The sequence below is a fragment of the Musa acuminata genome, chromosome BXJ2-6, assembly GCF_036884655.1.
Source record: "Musa acuminata AAA Group cultivar baxijiao chromosome BXJ2-6, Cavendish_Baxijiao_AAA, whole genome shotgun sequence".
Taxonomy (NCBI): Eukaryota; Viridiplantae; Streptophyta; class Magnoliopsida; order Zingiberales; family Musaceae; genus Musa; species Musa acuminata.
The window spans coordinates 5324307-5343185 of record NC_088343.1 but is presented as its reverse complement, the minus strand read 5'-3'; the positions used below and the strand labels follow the sequence as shown (position 1 = coordinate 5343185).

At 40.6% G+C, this 18879-nt stretch overlaps 2 protein-coding genes and 1 long non-coding RNA gene across 4 annotated transcripts; 2 read left to right on the top strand and 1 right to left on the bottom strand.

The window, feature by feature from the left end:
• Nucleotides 1-1915: 1915 nt before the first annotated feature.
• On the top strand, nucleotides 1916-12796 carry LOC135614387 (beta-glucuronosyltransferase GlcAT14B-like). Of its 2 annotated transcripts, XR_010487523.1 has the most exons (6): nucleotides 1916-2804; nucleotides 3738-3813; nucleotides 3924-4039; nucleotides 7831-8491; nucleotides 11685-11846; nucleotides 12441-12796. XR_010487523.1 is itself a non-coding variant. In XM_065111724.1 (4 exons), exons 1-4 carry the CDS (start codon nucleotides 2180-2182, stop codon nucleotides 8349-8351), a joined length of 1338 nt encoding a protein of 445 aa, XP_064967796.1. In that variant the 5' UTR covers nucleotides 1916-2179; the 3' UTR covers nucleotides 8352-8698. The 2 variants fall into 2 exon arrangements, 1 of the variants encoding a protein (XP_064967796.1); XM_065111724.1 differs by lacking the exons at nucleotides 11685-11846; nucleotides 12441-12796 and having other exon boundaries at nucleotides 7831-8698.
• On the bottom strand, nucleotides 12264-14746 carry LOC135614386 (protein NRT1/ PTR FAMILY 6.2-like). The gene is made up of 6 exons (XM_065111723.1): nucleotides 14613-14746; nucleotides 14428-14530; nucleotides 14084-14301; nucleotides 13436-13986; nucleotides 13036-13367; nucleotides 12264-12965 (listed from the first exon to the last, which is right to left on the bottom strand). The coding sequence occupies exons 1-6, from the start codon at nucleotides 14613-14615 to the stop codon at nucleotides 12421-12423; spliced, it is 1752 nt and encodes a 583-aa protein (XP_064967795.1). The 5' UTR covers nucleotides 14616-14746; the 3' UTR covers nucleotides 12264-12420.
• A 1355-nt stretch (nucleotides 14747-16101) lies between these two features.
• On the top strand, nucleotides 16102-18254 carry LOC135613428 (uncharacterized). The gene is made up of 3 exons (XR_010487302.1): nucleotides 16102-16405; nucleotides 17253-17494; nucleotides 17596-18254. It is a non-coding gene; the product is annotated as an uncharacterized LOC135613428 (long non-coding RNA).
• The last annotated feature ends 625 nt before the right edge of the window (nucleotides 18255-18879 follow it).

Here is an 18879-nt window from a genome sequence, read left to right as displayed (position 1 = left end):
GTAGTGGATCTTGGGTCTTGGTCATAACGAATTTTGAAGCCTCATTTTGTTGTGATGGATTTTGCAACCCATTGTGGATTTCGAGGCTTATTCGGGTATGGTAGATTTCGAGACTCATTTTGTTATAGTGGATTTCAAGGCTCATTTCCCTATAACTAATCTTGAAACATCATTTCATCATGGTAAACTTTGAGGCCTCTCCCATTATGGCATGCTTTGGGCTATCTCGCCATCGAGGCCTCTTAGGGTTTATCCCAAAGGAGACACTCGTATCGATCGTGGGAGAAGAGAGATTGATAGCTCTCCCTTAAATCCCTCACTCGCTAAGGAACAAGATTCATTCCCAACATAAGCCTCTAGAGTCCAAATCCTTTGAGATCTCGAGAGCTCCTAATCTTGCCTCCCATGGGATCTTCGGAGGAGCATTCCTCGCATCATCTTGGAAGGGTGGGACAGTCTTCGGTCCCTACTTCTTGGTGTTGATCATGCTCTCTTGTGTCAAGTCAAGATATCTCTCCTTTCTCGCACTAGTTATTTCAGGTCTTCTAGTTGTCGGTTCGTCGAGATATCTAGGGGGGGTGCATTCACTTGCCTTAGTCTAAGGCAAGGGGTTCAACTTTGATATGTAATCTGTCAACACTTGAGCCTTGATAATGGTCCTTATAACGTATTGGATGTCAAAATCACCCAGTTCTATCGATCACTTTAGCATCTACCCCGAGATATCAAATTATGAGAGGACTAATCTTAATGGTTGGTTGGTAATCACTCGTATCGAGTGCGCTTGGAAATAAGGATGTAGCTTCTTTGTTACCAATACCAATGCGAATGCCAATCTCTTGATAGGGAAGTAACACTCCTCGAGTCCACTAAGCATGTGCCGATGTAATATATGAGCTGCTGGACCCCCCGAGTTGTCCCCAAGTAGTATTGAGCTAACAACATGTTTGGTGATGTTAATGTACAAACTTAGCACTTAACCTATGATGGGAGGAGGAGAGTTGCGACAACCATGTGAAGTGGTGCTTTACTCCTTCGAATGTCTCTTGACATGCTTCGGTCCACAAAAAACCATTTGGGTTCTACAATGCCTTGAAAAAGGTAGGCACTTATTGTTAGACCAAGATAAATTGGTTGAGCGTTGTTAGTCATGCCATCAATTGTTGCACCTCCTTCATGACCGAGGTGGGTGCATCTCGGTTATGGCATGAACTTTCACAGAATTTATATCTATTCTCCTCTAATGAATCAAGAACCTAAGGAATTTTTTCAAACCAATTCTGAAGGCACGCTTGGATGAGTTGAGGTACAGGTTGAATTTCTCAAGACCTAAAATGTCTCTACTAGATTTGTCAAGTATGAGTCAGCTGTTTTACTTTTGACTATCATATTGTCTACATATTCCTCAACGTTCCTCCCAATTTGATGTTTGAACATCTTATTCACTATCCTTTAATATGTTACCTTTGTATTTTTTAGCCTGAAAGATATGAACTTATAACAATATACATCTATAACCAGAGAATGCATCCATTCAAATAGACTTTGTTTCCCACGAGACAAGTTGGTTAGGTTTTGATGATATATTTAATTACGAGGCACAACGAAGTCTTCTTTAAGGACGTAACCTTCCTTTTTATCGGTCTCTCTTTCTTGTTTCCTTTTTTATTTTCTTCTCCTCTCTTATCCTTATTAATCTAATATTGATAATAACTATATATAAATTGAATACTGACTTTGAACATCCACATCTATCAAAAAATAAGCAAAAAAAGAAAAATCTTGTCCACATACACGACCACCGTCGCAAAGCAGACGCCTCACCGATCAACGGTGGATATTCGTTGGCTCTTCCCAATCAACGGCTGATGTATATCGTCGCCTCCCTCGTCGTTCGCTTTCCCCGGTTTCACTTTCCCTTCTATTGCTATGGACACGGCACCCGCTACTTTTTGGCCAACCCCGCGTCACCCGGCCGGTGACCACACCGGCACACCGTAGTCATCCTCCGCTTGACGCGGACACCGGAGAACCATCGATCCAATCTCTCCCGTCCATCGCGATCCGGTCGAGAGTTCGGTCACCCCACGCCACACGTGATCTCCAACGTCTCCTTCTAATCATACGTAACTGACAGAGAGGCGGCCAACCGACGGACAACTGCGCCGCCCCCCCCGACATGGAGACGAAGTCGCCCCCACCGCCGTCGCAGCAGCAGCGGCGACGGAAGTGGGTGGTGCCGCTTCTCGCCTCTTTCTTCTTGTCGTCCCTCGTCATCTCCGCTTTTGTCTTCTCCTCCTCGTCCTCTTCGTCCGCCTTCGCTTCCGCGTCCTTGTCCCGCCAGGCCCTCCTCCTCCTCTCCTTCTCCCAGATCTCCCCCGCCGGCGGCGAGCCCCTGTTCGTGGAGTCGAAGCTCCACCACCCTCCGCCGACGCCCGCTGCCGCCTCGGATCGGCCAGTACGCGGCCTCGCCTATCTCATCTCCGGCTCCGCTGGCGATGGCGGCAGCCTGCGGCGGACCCTCCGCGCGCTCTACCACCCGGCCAACCAGTACGTTCTCCACCTCGATCTGGAGGCCCCCGCGGCGGAACGCCTCGAGCTCGCCACCGCCGTCCGGGACGATCCCGTCTATGCTCGTTTCGGCAACGTGAGGGTCGTCGCCCGAGCTAACCTGGTCACCTACCGCGGCCCTACCATGGTCGCCAACACACTCCACGCCGCCTCCATCCTCCTTAAGGAGGGCGGCGATTGGGACTGGTTCATCAACCTCAGCGCCTCCGATTACCCTCTCGTGACCCAGGATGGTGAGATTTGTAGTGTTGGTGTTGGATTTGGTTGTGCTTGCTTTTGGGGCTTTAACTGGGGGTCCTGAATTGGTTTCGTTCCCCCTCCCTGGAATATGAAATGAATTCTTCAGTATCAGTGCTGGTTAGGTATTGCCTAAAATATTTGATTAACTGCTCTTAGTTCACATTCCCCTGTTTGATAGATGTTATCAGGGGTAGGTAGCACCCATCTGCATGTTCTCTGGATAGTTCTTCCTCGGGCTTGCAAACAACTACAAAAATGATCTGCCATTCTTGCTTGCTTTGTTTATTTCTCCATTTTAGGAGTAAGCATTCTTTTTTGGATCCAACTCTGCAGTCCACATCTTATCGTGAGAACCAAACAAACGTGCACCAAATTCTGGGTTAATTATAAATTATTCCCTGTAATTAGCTACCTTTAGTATTTCGGTCCTTACATTTTCAAAAGTTATGTTGGTTCCCTATACCTACGAAAGTAAAATATTTAACCTCATTTCTCTTCATGCCATCGACTCTGTTGACAGAAATACCACACGTGCTCAGTGGTAAATCTTGTGGTATTTTCATCAGCAGAGTCGACGACGTGAGGAGAAACGAGGTTAAATATTTCACTTTCATAAATATAGAAATCCCAATGTTACTTTTGAAACTATATGGACTGAGATACTAAAGGTAGCTAATTACAGGAGGTAATCTATAATTCACCCTCAAATTCTATAATTTTAGGTGTATATACATAGATCATTTTTATTGCTTTTAGCATCCATAATCTTTCATTCTTTATTACCCATCTTCTTAATTGCTCATCAATTGTGGGACTTGGTTTTACTGATTCTTTTTTCTCCTATATAATTGTTGGTCATTTATATTGACGATTTGCTTGCTTACTGTTTGGTCATCTATCTAATTGTTGGTCTCCTTGTTGGGCAGATCTACTTTACACACTGTCAAGTTTGCCTAGACAGCTGAACTTTATTGAACATACCAGCGACATCGGATGGAAGGAGTACGTGAGATATGTAGATTCATAATTTGAGATCATTGTCTGATTGCTTTGTGATTAGACTGGTTTCACCAATGTACTTCTGACAGAGTGATTGTATTGTGTATGTCCAGGTACCACAGGGCTAAGCCTTTAATTATAGACCCTGGACTTTATAGCTTGCAGAAGACGGATGTTTTTTGGGTTACTGAGAAAAGGAGTCTTCCCACTGCATTCAAGCTCTGTACAGGTGCTAGTCGAAGTCCAAACCCTTTTGTATTAGGGTAACATGCTATATACTATATAGTATGCACACCTTTAATTGTGTGAATCACTCATTTCATTGGTAATGAGGACGGCCTCAGTTGGTTGGGATTATTGAATGGTATTGATTGACTGGTTTCAGCCAGATGACTCTAATTTTTGGGCATTTAGAAATTGATAGCAGAGTCAAATTTAGTTTGTAATTCCTTCAAAATAGTGTTAGGACCTAGGAACTATGTAAACACATCGTGAGCCTAAAAGCTGTACATGATCACTGCAAACATACAAAAGATGCTGGAGAAGGATTTTGAAACCATGTGGGTTGGATATCAATGACTAGCTAGCCATTCTACAGAAGTTGCCTACTCGTCTACATTAGTGTCTGATTCAATTTAAAGGCTACACTGCTTACTCTTCATCTCATCAACGTAAAAAGCTATGGTAAGAATGGAAACCAAATTATTGTTAGCTACACGTATTGCCTATTATTATGTTTCTTAAACTCATTGTTGCAGAGAAAATAGGAGAGATAACTTGATTTCCCAAAATTTCCTCACAATTTCTATTATATAGTATGACAAGTCTAAAAGTATGCATGGGAGTTTATATTTCTGAGATTCTCATATAGATGCAACTTGTTGGTTTACCATGTGCTGTCTGCAGCCTCATTTGTGTATATGGTCATATTTCTGCATCTCACAAGGTCTATGTGGCATCATATTTGTTGCTGCTTATATTCTGGACAAACATGAAAGTGCAGCTGCATAAATGGCACATATACCTCTATGTCACTGCACAAGTATGAAAATGTGATTTTTTTTATGTGGTTATTTTTCTTTCTTGATTGTTATCCCTTATATTATATACTAATAAAACATAGTTGATGATACTGCAACCTTAATCACATACAATTGTACATTATTATTCTAACTTAACACTAAAATATCCTCACAAAGTGTATAATTACTGTCCCTTAAGTTCTTGATCTGGCTGTAGCTTAGTTTATCTATTTAATTTTTTAACATAGTCTTGTTTCTGTTTGATTATGTTTTATTGAAAATATTCTAATATGAATCCACAAGTGTGTTATATCTTTACTGCCCACAAACCAAGGCAACTTTAGAGAATTGCCAGAAAATTAAGAGCAAAAATCAATTGCCCATATAGATGAATCTGTGTGTATGGGAAACAAGGAAAAGATGGAGAGAGTAGATTTACTTGCAATTTGATCCGAAAGGTTGAGGTCTTATATTATAACTGTATCTGGCTTATGGCTACCTACATGTCCCTCATTCCTGCTTCTAGCCTGTTCTCATCTTCTCCTCTTGCCAATCATTATTACAGTTTTTCTTCTACAGGATGATGTTGCCTTTCATAGCAAGCTTCTAATTGTATTTGATGATTGTGTAGCTTATTCTGTGTGCATATTAGATTTTGATCAAGGATGGATAATATAGTCAAAGGAAAATGATTTCTATATGGTTTCAGAAATTAGGATTTAATAAGTGATCCATGAGTCTGAACCAAGTGCTTTCTGTTGGATTATGGGATATCTTTTCTTTTCATCTCTTTTGACTTCTCCTAGTTGCATTTGCACTTTGCATTATGCAAGTGTTTAGTTTAATCATTAGTCGTTATGTATGATGTATGATTCTTAAGATCCAGCTTCTCTCATATTGAAAAATATTGCTAGGCCACCAATATTGACTTGCTACTTATTTGATAGCCTAAAGAAGCTGAATATGCCATTTAACATGTTGGAACGTCTGTATATTCATTGAACTTATATCAACGAAGTTCAATAATACATTAATTCATGAGAAAGAATGATGAAAGCCTTTTCATTTGTTGATGTATAAAGTTTAAGTTAGATATATCTTACTAGTGCAAGTGAGTGTTTATGTGGTTAAGAAACAATGTAGGTTGAAAATGAGAAAGCTAGCAACTGAAGTGAGCAGACACGTGGTAGTTAATGTACTGAAGCAGAATTCATTTGTAATTCCTAACATGCTGTAATTACCATGATCTGCATCTCTTTTCCAATAAGAACCATAGTCTGTATGTTATTTTACTCATTACTAGTTAGTGGCTGAATAGCAGGAAGCATAATTTCCTCATATGCAGAGCCGGCACATGCTGGTATGGAATTGCATATTATGGGAGTTTGACCAACTTGAATATGTAAGAAAGTTATGACTGATTTACTTTCATGTTCATATATAATATATGGAAGTTAATTTTGCACATATAGCTTCAAGAAGAGGTGATTTTTATATGCCTATATTGGTCTTAAGGCTCAGTTTAGGTTTACCTAATTTCATATGATTATTTTTGTTATCTTCATTATGTAGGATATGTAAGTGCTACATGAAGCATAATTATAATGATGAGAAGCTCATTTGAGAAGTGATACTTTAGCAGAAAATGATAAATGATTTATAAGTTGTTAAAAGTAGAAAAAAAAGGAATATAGACAATAGATTTTTGTGCCTATATGTGTGTGTGTGTATAAATTTTTGAGGTCTTGAGACTTCATCCTTAAATTCGAGAAACTTTTGATTGGAGGATTGTATCTTATAAGGGGTTTGAAGAAAATCTTAGTTGAAAGTTTCAATTTTTGAAGTCTTTCCTTGCCGAACAAGGGGGCCACCCTGACAGAGTTCGATTTGGGATGTGGGAGTGCAATCGTGTGGGGTTTTGAATGTGTTCAAGCCTGTTCAACAAAATGTTGTTCTGTGGATAAGATGGAGATTTTTGCAGTCATGATATATGACAGAAGTACGTAAAAGCAAATATCTCTTCGAGGAAAAAAGATACTCTTTGAGGTTTTGAAACTTTGTTATTCTCAATTTTGGGAAAATAGATATGGGGCATTGGGTGAAACCCTAGGTGGAAGTTTTCAGCTTTCAAAGAAGTCTGGGCCTACCATTAGAATTTGAGTTGGAACATGGTAGCGCAGCTGTATGGTTTTCATGTGTTCAAGCCTGTTCGACTATTTGTTGATCTATGAGTGGTGGATAAGATGGAGATTCAAATATGAGTTGGAACATGGAAGCGTGTGCATATGGTGCCCATATGCTCAAGCCTATTCAACTATGTTTTGATCAGTGGATAAGATGGAGATTTGGAAGTTGTGTACAAATGCTATAGAACTTTGTGCCTTAAAAACATGAACAGTAACCATTTCCGTATGTAGTTTCGTATAAATTCCTAAGGCTGTATCTCAGTTGCTGTCATTCCATAAAGACAATATGCTTGATACCACCTAGTGGAAATATTTACCTCATGTATCTTTTTAAAGGATGTCATCCCAAAGGAGGTTTCATGTACAGTGTTCTATATCAAACAAGAAAATGTGATTATTTCAACTCATCTTTAGTTCATGTTCAGCTTTTAATGCCTGATCTCTTTTCCAAGTTTAATAAAGCATCTATCTGTTTGTGGCTTATGAAATATTGCACTAATTCAGGTGTTGTTACATATTTAATGTACTGAATCCGCTTAAGTATATGTCTCTCGCAGAAAGAAAATAAACTATGGATGTCAAGTATAAAAGCAGCATCCATTGGGTTCATTCTTTGTTGTGATGTGATGTTTCTGTGAGTACTTGAAACTTTGACATGTTCGGAGCTGAACCCAGTGTTGTGTTGGAAAATATTGCAATATGTTTATGGCTTAAATGAAATGTCTTTATAACAGAGAACATATGTTGATGACATAATATAACTATTATGGATATACATATAGTTGTAGCGTTAATGGTTGATTTCTTAACAGGATCTGCTTGGATGATGCTCTCTCACCAGTTCATGGAATTCTGTTTATGGGGGTGGGACAACCTTCCAAGGACAGTTCTAATGTATTACGCAAACTTTCTGTCATCCCCCGAGGGGTACTTCCACACAGTTATCTGCAATGCCCCTGAGTTCCGCAACACCACTGTCAACCATGACCTTCATTTTATATCCTGGGACAACCCTCCAAAGCAGCATCCTCACTTTCTCACCCTAAGTGATTTCCCGAGGCTAGTCAGCAGCAACACCCCATTTGCACGGAAGTTTGGCAGAGATGACCCAGTGCTTGACAAGATTGACAAGGAGCTCTTGGGCCGTGATCCCGATGGCTTTGTGCCTAGTGCGTGGTTCGATGCACTGAAGTCGAATACTACTATCAATGATCTACAGTATACAGTGAGGAGTGTCTCTGACCTCAGGCCTGGGCCAGGTGCCGAGAGGCTTAAAACCCTAATTACAGGGCTGCTTTCGGCAGATGGTTTTGACGAGAAACACTGCATTTGATATGGACTGTTTGTCAGCCGATTCAGATTCCTTTTCCCCAAAACATTCTGTGTCGAGCTGTGGTTCCCTGTCCTCGACTCAAAGCAGTGAAAAGGTGCAAGACACAGATCGGGCTTCCTATATGGTCATAATCTGGGAAGGTATGAAATCTCTGCAAATAATGGTCCATTAGTTGCTTCCTGTTAGAGTTGTACAATTTGGTAGGTAAAGCAGCAGGTTAAACTCCCTCCCCGGGGTATATCATAAGTTGTACTGTGGCATCACGATTCCTTATTCCTTATATCCAATAGCACCTTTAGATTGAGTGTATCAGTGATCCATCTATGTTTATTTATTTATATTCTGAAGTTTTTGCATTAAGAAACTCAGATTGTCTTTGTAATGATTGACAAAGGTCATCCCTTATTGATCTTTTCCCTTGAGACTTGCATATAATTAGTAATGGCCATATATTTTTCTAGCTAAATTGAATAAGCTGATGTCTATAATGACATCTGCAACAAAATGATATATTGTTTTTATATAGTACTTGTAACATTTAGCATAGAGAATGTGAAAAAAAAAGAAGAAGCTATTTTACCCTAAATTATCTTAGTATTTTGATGAATTTTTATATGTTAGATTACTCATACTCTTCCTACTATTCTTATAAGACATTTAGCTCAATGGATTGTAGATAAAACATTGTGGAAATTGGCTTAGTCAATGAAGAGGGATATCATTGGAAAATAAATTTGGAATGGAGAAATGTCGTAAGTATACTCAAAATGCAGATGTATAGTGCTTGTATATCAGTGTATTTGAGTCTTCTCAATAATCTAAAGTACACAAATTTACTTTTAGGCCTTCATCCTTTTTACCTATGACATCATTACCTATTCAAGACATATTTGATGTTATTCAAATTTTACAATCAACACATAAATATAACATTAAGATTAATAATAAAAGATGCCTATTACATAAGATGGTCAATCTATAGAATAAATCAAAGCTTCAACTTCAGCAGGTTAAAGCCCCAAAAGGGATGAGTTTTTCTTGAAATGGAGGTTCCCAGTAGATGTTGGCTGAGGGTATGATTTGTGTCAGGACTCTTCATAATCCTATAAGAAGGAATTAGGGCTTACAGGTTAAGTTATTGGAGTAAATTCACTTTCTTCCTCTCTTCATAAGTTCTTTCCAGTACAGGAACATGTAGAATTCCACCTTGTGACAGTTTGCATCATTAAGAATCTTTTGATGAACTTGTTCATGACCATTGGCCCCCATATCCAGGTCTGATATATGATAATAATAATAGCAGTATAATGTTGTGTTTTCAGATGCATGCTTCAGTGATAAGTTTTTGGACTCCACAGCATTTCATTTCTTGCAATGGAAGCTTGTTGGATTCTCCAATAAGTTGTGCTTGTCTAACAACACCACATAATGCTGGTGTTGTTGCTGCAGTTGGAAGGGACTTTCCATGTTAGAGAAGTGCTCATCTCATTGAACAAGAGGCTTCACTTGTCACTGTAGTGAGGGTTCCAATGTGCTGGTGGGGGATCTTGATTCCCTTACCTTTGCTGCATCCATTTCCTTCCAGGAACTAGCAAAGCCAGCCAATGGAACCTTTCACTTTGTAGAATACAATGTTGTTATGTTGAGGTAGTCTCTTTTGGATGATGTTTTTGACCCCACTATTTTTAGCCTCTGGGTTACAATTTAGATGAGATGATCCATTGCATTCAACTAAACAGTACATAACTCAGCAGTCATTGCTACAGCATTATGAGAAAGAAGTCTGCATAAAAGGCATCTTGAATGTTCCTAAATAGAAACTTTGGGGATAACACTGTTTTTCTCTGGATGTGTTGTGCCTCTCTGATTTGTAGTTATTGTTTTTGCACTAAACATTATCTGGAATCTTATTCAGATGTCACTCCAAATTTGTCCCTGAATTGTCACAGTTTGAGGAAGATTAAACATGGAACCAAACTGCCACTTGGACAGTTCTGTACTGCTGTTTTGGGTTAAAAGCAATAAAGCTATCTTAGTCAACATTCACATTCACAAACTATACCCGAGAGAGAGAGAGAGAGAGAGAGAGAGAGAGAGAGTGCATGATTGGATTTTGCAACATTCTGCAACATCCCAAGTGACTGTACTCCACAAAGATCTGACATTATTATGGAGTAGGTGAAAGACACTGATTTAGATTTCTTGCAGATTTTTTGAAGATTAGATTCCTTGCAAACATACACTATCCACTAATAAGTCACAAGCTAGGCATGACTTATCTCTAGTCTTGACTCATGTCTGCCATTTCTGACACTTCTTTTCCCCTCTCTCTTCATTGATGTTGGGTTTCTTGTAACATAATATTCAGATATTATTAATCTCATTTCAGTGGATTGTTTAGTGTATCATATCATTTGTAAATTCTATCATCTCTTTGTGTGTGATTTATTTCTGATTTGATGAGCACATTATTGTATCATGATCTTAGTACTCCATCTATTTATGTGGCATAGTCCAATTGTATTAGATTTTTTAATATAATTTTAGTAATACTAAGTGAAAACTAAGAATATAATTAGGATACATGAAATAAGAGGATAGCTGATGCCAAAAGATCAACTTTTAACACCTCACTCTGAAATAATAGGTTGTGTGGGGAATGCAACTCCCACTCAACTTTGGCAATTCAAAAGCTTTGACATTGGTTGCAGCCCAGTTTAAGATTTTTTCTGATCTGCCACATGTCAAACACTTCATCATACGTCTTTTCCACTGATGTTGGGTGCTGTGGTCCTCAGAAAAAGAAGATGATGGGTTCCAAAAACCTATCTGATAAGGATGCTGAAACATGCTAAGTTTCTTCACCATCAAGAGTGCCATAGTGAACTAAAGCAGTGGAGACTGCAGTCTCAGACAATAATATCTTTTGAATGATTTGCTTGAAACTCCTAATGCAGGAACCATCAAACACAATAAGCTTTTGCTACTATGTCTTGTACTTTGATTCCTAAATCCTCCTAGGGAAAAGGATTCTATTGTTCTATGAGAAAACATTTTCTTATTCATGCTTCTGATTGTTTTTAGATTGACCAATGCCAAACAAAACATAAGGAAAAAGAGAAGTGAAGGAAAACAATTTGCATTGACCTAACTGTACTTTTTACTGGTTTTGCCATTCAGTTGTTGAGACTGCAAAATCATCCCCAACCTTTTGTGACTGTTCTAATCTTATTGTATCAACTGACTGCTGATTATTTTATTTCATCTTTAGGGAAATGTTTGCTTTCATTTATTTTATCTCTTTATTTTGTATCTATACTAAACTATGGCCAGTAATAAGGGCCTGTGGAAGAGGTTTTGACCTAAAGAACCTGAGTAGCAATGTGGAAGCAAGCAAGAAGCACTAATCAATGACCTTCTGATGTGAAAGACTTCTCCTACAACGCAACATTTCATAAGATCTCTGTTGTTTGAGGTTGGCTACACAAATCAAAAGTAAGAAATCTCTTTTTGTTGTCTCTAGTAAAGTTTCCTCAATTTGAGTCTTCTTAACCTAATCTACTGATACTATAGATCTTCTCTGAATACATTCATATTATTCTATAATCTTTCTTTTATCTTCTACATGGATTTGTATGCCAATGAAATATATTTCTTACACTATTGTATCTACTATATGTACACATTTATTAAATGGTTTTCCTTATCCTTCTATTTGTGGTTTGAGGACCCTAATCTAGAGATGTAAACAATTACAGTATTTTAATGTCAGATTCAGTGTTTTATCAAAGAAAGCCCCTTTTTTATTGTATTTTAGTTTTTCTTGGAGAGTAGATAGAGCTCATTCAATGGATTAAACTGCATCACTTAGTGGAGTTTGTAAGGAACCATAACAAGCAGATCCATCAAGCATCACATGAAGTAGCATGCATTCTGTCAGCAATAAAACCTGCCTTGGTTTGAGCACATTTCCATTCTTTAGATTCTTCACTTCATTTCCAATATGCTTTGCTCAATGTAGAAGAAGACAGAAAAGCTCCCAATGGTGCAAGGAACTAGCAGCAATATCTTAGCACTTGTCTTCTGCAGGTGAATTCTTGGCTGCACTTGCCATCTCCAATCCATCTCCAGCGTTCTCTGGTTTGATCCATGTCGCGCAGTAAAGAAAAGCTGCCAAGTTTAGAGCGCTTAGTGCGGCCAGAAGGCCATAGAAGTAATCCAGCCTCCCATGGTTGATGTTGTCAGCCAGCCATCCCTGCCCGCTCTCGCCGCCCGTCACACTCTTCACGATGGAGACGATGAAGCTGCTAAGGAAGAAGCCGAGTGACAGCGTGGTCAGGAAGAGGCCGGTGCTCATCGTCTTCATCCCCTTCGGCGACCGTGTGATGAAGAAATCGAGCTGCCCGGTGTATATCAACGCCTCCCCCGAGCCCACGAGAAAGAACTGCGGTACCAACGTGAAGACGCTGATGGGCAGCGCCGCGCCTCTGGGAGCAGCAGCCTTGCCTGCTTCCCGAGCCACCGAGAGCCTCTTCACCTCCGTGAGCGCCGCCGACGCCATGGCCATGATGGATAAGGTTAGCCCGAGACCGATCCTTTGCAGGTTGGTGAAGCCTGTCGTCCAAACCCGCATTACAGCTAATCTGTTAACCTTCATGGAATCAAAGCGAGCGTTGCAGCTTACCTTGTTTGCCCTTCCATTTCTTCATGGCAGGCATGATGACTCTGTCATAGATCGCTAGGGTGATCAAGATGGCACTGACGAAGAAGACGTTCAGTGACCCTGCTGGAATCCCGAAGCTACCGACGGATCTGTCCATGGTCGTCGCTTGTTCTACAGAAAATGTCATCATCTGAGCATATATGGTCCAGAACATGATCGTCGTGGCCCATACGGGTAGCAGCTGGATCATCATCTTCACCTCCTCAACTCTTGTTACCGAGCATAGTCTCCAAGGGTTCATAGTTGAGTTCTCGCCATGGAATTCCTCGCCGATCGCAGCCTTGTCGAGGAAACTATACATCACAAGAATGTCATTACTGTGGAGGATGTTGCAACGCGAAGATGGATGAGTGATTCTCACCGGAATTTATCTGTGTGTTGGATTCTGGAGGCCTCAGGGAAGTCTTCGAACAAGAATGCAGGGTTTGCAGGGTGCTTGAGCTGCCTCTTCCTGAAGGCAGCAACGAGCACTTGGAGAATGTGAACGATGGGGCTCCCCGAGCGCTTCTTGAATCGGTATCTCCTTGTGCCGGACAAGAACAGCACTACGGCAAGAAGCATGGAGATGCAACAGATGCCGTAGGACCAACTTCGCCCCACCTCGTCTTGGATGTAGACCAGAACGGTTACCGCAAACAGGCTGCCGGTGCTGATGAAGAAGAAGAACCTGTTGAAGAAGTACGCCATCTGACTCTTCTCCTTCTCGTCCTTCTCGTCGAACTGGTCGGTGCCGAAGCCTGAAACGCTCGATTTGAGCCCGCCGGTCCCCAGTGCGATCAAGTACAAGCTCAAGTACAGGAGGCCGATCTGGAAGCCATTTGCTCGGTGGCATTTGCTTGCACCCGAAGAGCTACCGCAAGGTGGTGGCCGAAGCTGAGGCAATTTTGTCACCACAGTGAGCATCCCTGTTCCCTGCATGCATCATCCACGTAAAACTAGAAACACGCATCGGCCAAAATGCTTCAGCTAAAAGCATGAGCAGCCATGAGAGAGGGATAATTAGACTCACAAATGCTTGGACCGCAGAGAAGATGGCGACGGTGAGGTATCGGCCTAAGTAGGCATCAGCGAGGAATCCTCCAAGCAAGCATAGAAGAAAAGATGTGCCCATGAAGTCGGACACGACGTTTGCAGATTCTGCACTTGGAAGATTCATGGTGCCACTCAAGTATGTTACCAGGTTGACTCCAATCCCCAGAGTGGATAGCCTTTCGCATATTTCAATCACTGCAACAATGACCAAATATTCAAAGTCAAAGAATTAGTCAATGCTTGGCCTGCTCATGTTCAAGATACAGCAGCACCATCACTCATCCGTTTCTCTAATTCATTCAGCATGCATGGGAGACAGACCTAGGATGAGCAGAGCAGGTATCCAACCACCAGTCTTAGTCCTGTCTGCCGGTGATCCCTTGTAATCCACTGCATCCGCCACAGACCAACTCATCTTCCCTTCCTAGAAATGGTTTCGGAGCAGATAATTAAGAGTAAGCGAAAGTACACACAGTAAAAGACTGCAGATTAAGAGACCAGCCCACCATGTGGACCTCTGTCAAGTCTCAGCAATGTCGAAGGGCTTCGAGAGTCACAGAAGGTAGAGTGGAGATCTCCCTTTGTGTTGCAGCTCCCATGGCAGATGGCCTGCCGTTTTATAGACGCGCATGATTTGAAGCCTTCCCTTATACCGTACAAGGAATCTCGTAACATGCCTTGCCATGGCACGAACTCTACTGCAGATTTGTGTGGAGGAGGGGGTGTTTGACGGTGTAGTGATCCACAATACTGTGTCTCACTGAAGTGCTTTTGCTACCCCACGTCCGAAAGCTACCTTCTCAAGCTGCTGCTGCTGCTGCTAATATGAGGAGCCATCTCTTCCACATCTGCTAATGTCGAATTGAATTGATTATGCACAGAGAGATCAACAAAAAGGAGCCAAACACTTTCATAATGCCGTATGAGAAACAGGTTATGATCCATGCAGAGAATCCACCCAAACTCTGTGATCATCTACTGGTGTAGGGTGGAGCAGGGATACAGCTCAGATGAAATATTCCCTCAGCACTTGGGTGTTCCTGATATAATTCATTGCCGTGGTCCAAACATGATGACGCCCTACATTCACATCAAGATAAGAACTAGACAAGCCCTACCATGAAGAGAGAGAGAGAGAGAGAGAGAGGAGATGATAAAAATCACAGCAATCAGTGGCCTCGTGTGCATCTCAAGAAGCGTGCCACCATGATGGATGATCATACATACATGAACAACATGCCCTTGATTAAGGTAGACAATGGCCTTACACACACTGGTCATATGTCGATAATGGAGCAAAGTCAATGACATGATTTGATGCCGACACCAACGAAACCGAGGAAGAAGATGCATACCTGGTCAGAGAGTATAACTACGAGCTAATACATGTCCACTGCTACTTCATCATTGGACCAACATCGACCAAGACTTTGCATGGGAAGCTGCCAAACCTTGCACAGTCGACAACGACGTTGCTTTCTTTTTCCTGTTTGCATGTTTTTTTTATTGGGTTCTTTGAGATAACGAGAGAGACCGAAAAAAGAATAATTCGATAATTATTTATGTTAACTCATTTGAATTCAAATTCAAATAGTCATTACCTTTCGAGTAGGATATATAATGGATGATTGGGTGCACAATGAATGCACACATCAACCCCACCAGCCAGAATCATGATGCACCGTAGATGGAAAGGGGAGGGGTTTGGGTCTCTTGCAACTTATGTCATACGCCTGGTGGACAACCAATGTGAAGGAGTGCTCCACCGAAGAGGTCATACCCAACATGCGAAACGCCCCACCATCTTATCTTGCACTTTTGGCCAATGTAATCACATCAAATAAGACTTCGAGTCAGAGATTACTCGTTTCTCGTGTATGATTCGACGCAATCCCCTTCCAATTTAGGCCAAATGGGCCGCTACAGGTTCCGACCCATTCATCTATCGAAGCCCGAAAGTTCCGACCCATTCATCCATCTCCGATTCACTTTCTGTTTCTTCTTGGTAGGGATGTTTCTTTTCTCGATGAATTTAGGTTTTCCGAGTTCATGCGATTCTTGGAGTTGGTTTCTGCGAATTGCACACTCGACTAAAAACCTAGCATTTCCAAGGGTTTGTATGCTTTTCGTTGTTGCTGTTATTTGAGCTCGATTCCTTGTCTTCGTTGTGATGATTAGGGAGGAGCAAACGAGGGCGTGCCTGGAGATGGGGCACCGAGCTGGTCGAACCCATCGCCAATACTCTTTTGGTGCTTCCGTCCAATGACGGCCATTGACCAAGCTTTACAAGGAGAAGCACGTAAGATTCTTCGGTTCATTGCGTTCATCACTTTGGTTCCTAGTCATTATTACTAGCATTTGCAGTTTCCGTTCTATTGCAGCTTTGGTCAGTTGGGGTTATTCTCCATTATTTTCCTGTGAATTTTTTAATGATTTGTGATGCCCTTTCCTGTATAGAGAAAAGAAGGTAAAAGAAGATCTTTGGGCCCTAATCACTTGGCTATTCAGGAATGTAAGGAACTAGCATTACTATCAAGTCATGAGCCGGTCCGATGGGATAATTGACCCATTAACTTTGTTGAGCTTGAATCATTGGCACAAAATGCTTAGGCCAAGAAGTACACTTATCTATAGTCGAAAGGTAAAAGAAAATCTTTAGGCCCTAATCGTTTGGTTATTCAGGAATGTAAGGAACAAGCATTACTATCGCGATCCACCAGTCGGCCCGATGGGATAATTGACCCATTAACTTCGCTGAGATTTTATCATTGGTCCAAAATGCTTAAGCCTATTAGTACACCCGTGTAATATATAGTGCACATGAGCTATAGCCGATGATGACTCCATGCTGTGACGTGTCATCCTCGCACTATGTCCAATACTAGATAGGTTTTGATATCATTTGTCACGAGTCGATGAAATGGAATAATTAACTCATTAGATTCAAAGTACCATTTGTCACGAGTCGATCTTATGCAGTATAATAATGTGTTACAATATTACCAAAATTATTCAAACTATTAGATTCTAGAGACTAAGTTTGCCTTCTACTTACCATCAAATATGTAAAATCAAAGAGAAGAAATTCCATTAAATTTTACCATCGAAACTTTTGTCCTTACACTTTTGCTTGCAATCATTGACAGTTTCCTGCAACAGCATTACACTGGTCATTGGGAACCCAGAGAGAGACACCAAAGAGTAAAGAAGAGCTTGACAATGTAGTTGGGATGACGGCAATGGCAACAGCAAGTGGTGGCATCACACGCTACCAATGGATATCTATTGCCTTTTCCCTTTTCATGGAAGGAAAAGGGATAAGCTACCAATAGAAGCAACACAGCATGAATTCTTGGCCAGCTGATGCTCATGACATGGCATCAACAAGGCAAGATTTCTTATTAGATATCTATTCAGCTCATTTGCTTCTGGAAAGGATTTTCTTAGTTAAAAAAAAACATCTTACTGAGACAATCATGCAACAAACAGTTACAGTGTTTTAATGTGAAGAAGGAAAAGCCACAGAAGAAGGAAAAGGAACATGAGACATCTTCTACTGCAAGCTGAAGCCATAAAAAAAACCTCTCAAAGAATCTTCAATAAAGAAACAGTAGCTGGCGGTTCTTATGAGACTGGCAGAATGATGAGGGGCTATTAAGTGAGCAATGTCTTGTGCTTTGCCTTGTCCTTGTTTTGTCAGATGCCATGGAGAAAATTAAGTCTACCTAGGTGATCTCCTTGACCATGATGTACGCTTAATTATTATGTATCTGGGTTGTATTATATTTCACCAAGTGTTGAAACTTGGTTACACAAGTTTTTTAGATAATTTAGTCCATAGAGTTGCTGTTAAAAGCTTGCAAATGAGGAATCACTGAGATTTCTTCAAGACAGAAGGGGACAAAGGAGTGATCTGCTGCTTGTGTTCTGAATGGCCCCACTTTATCCCATCTTAGAGGAGGGAATGTGTTGGTTCCCTGTGAATTTTCCTGGATGCATATCAAGTTTATCCCAGAATGTGTGGCCTCAAGCTTTTCTTCCTATTCATGCAGAGGCTGTGGCAAAGCTTGTAGCATCTGATATTAGAAAGTGTGGTTGAACTGAGAACTCAATCCATTCACTCAAGTAGAACCTGAATTCACTGAACTGTATAGACCTTGAGGTGATAAAATTGTCAATTGATTTCTAGTTTTTAGTTGTTTCTATTGGTGTTTAAATTGCTGTTAGTGTCGGAATTGATCATAAATTAATGGAGAGAGTTAATTACGCTCGAGAATTGGAGCTTCGAAAAATGGACGAATAAGAGAATATCCGAAGAATATTTTGAAAATATTCTCCTGTTCGATAATCTGGATTCACAAAAAAAACAATTGGAGTGGAGTCATAAAAGACAATCTTTTTATGAAAGAGCTTTTCCCTTATAATAATGTTATCATTCTAATTATTAAATTTCTTAGTGTGGTGGTCAAACCAATGAATTCTAAATCAAGTTGAGATTGTTGAGTCTCTCTTGGATGCACTTTATTCACTTGATGACTATACTATGCAACTTGTATAGCCAAGAAGCAAAGAATATATGGTCACTTCAACAAATTGATGGCTCTCAATGAAAGCATCCAAATTATTCTTCCTCCAATATATTGTGCACCATAAATGCATCTCTGTGGATGCAAATTGGTTAACACCTTCGGCCACTTTGGCTCTCCCAATTCCAATAATCAACAATATAGTGTAATATATAATTTTTCTTTTTTATTTCAAGTATTCTTTGGT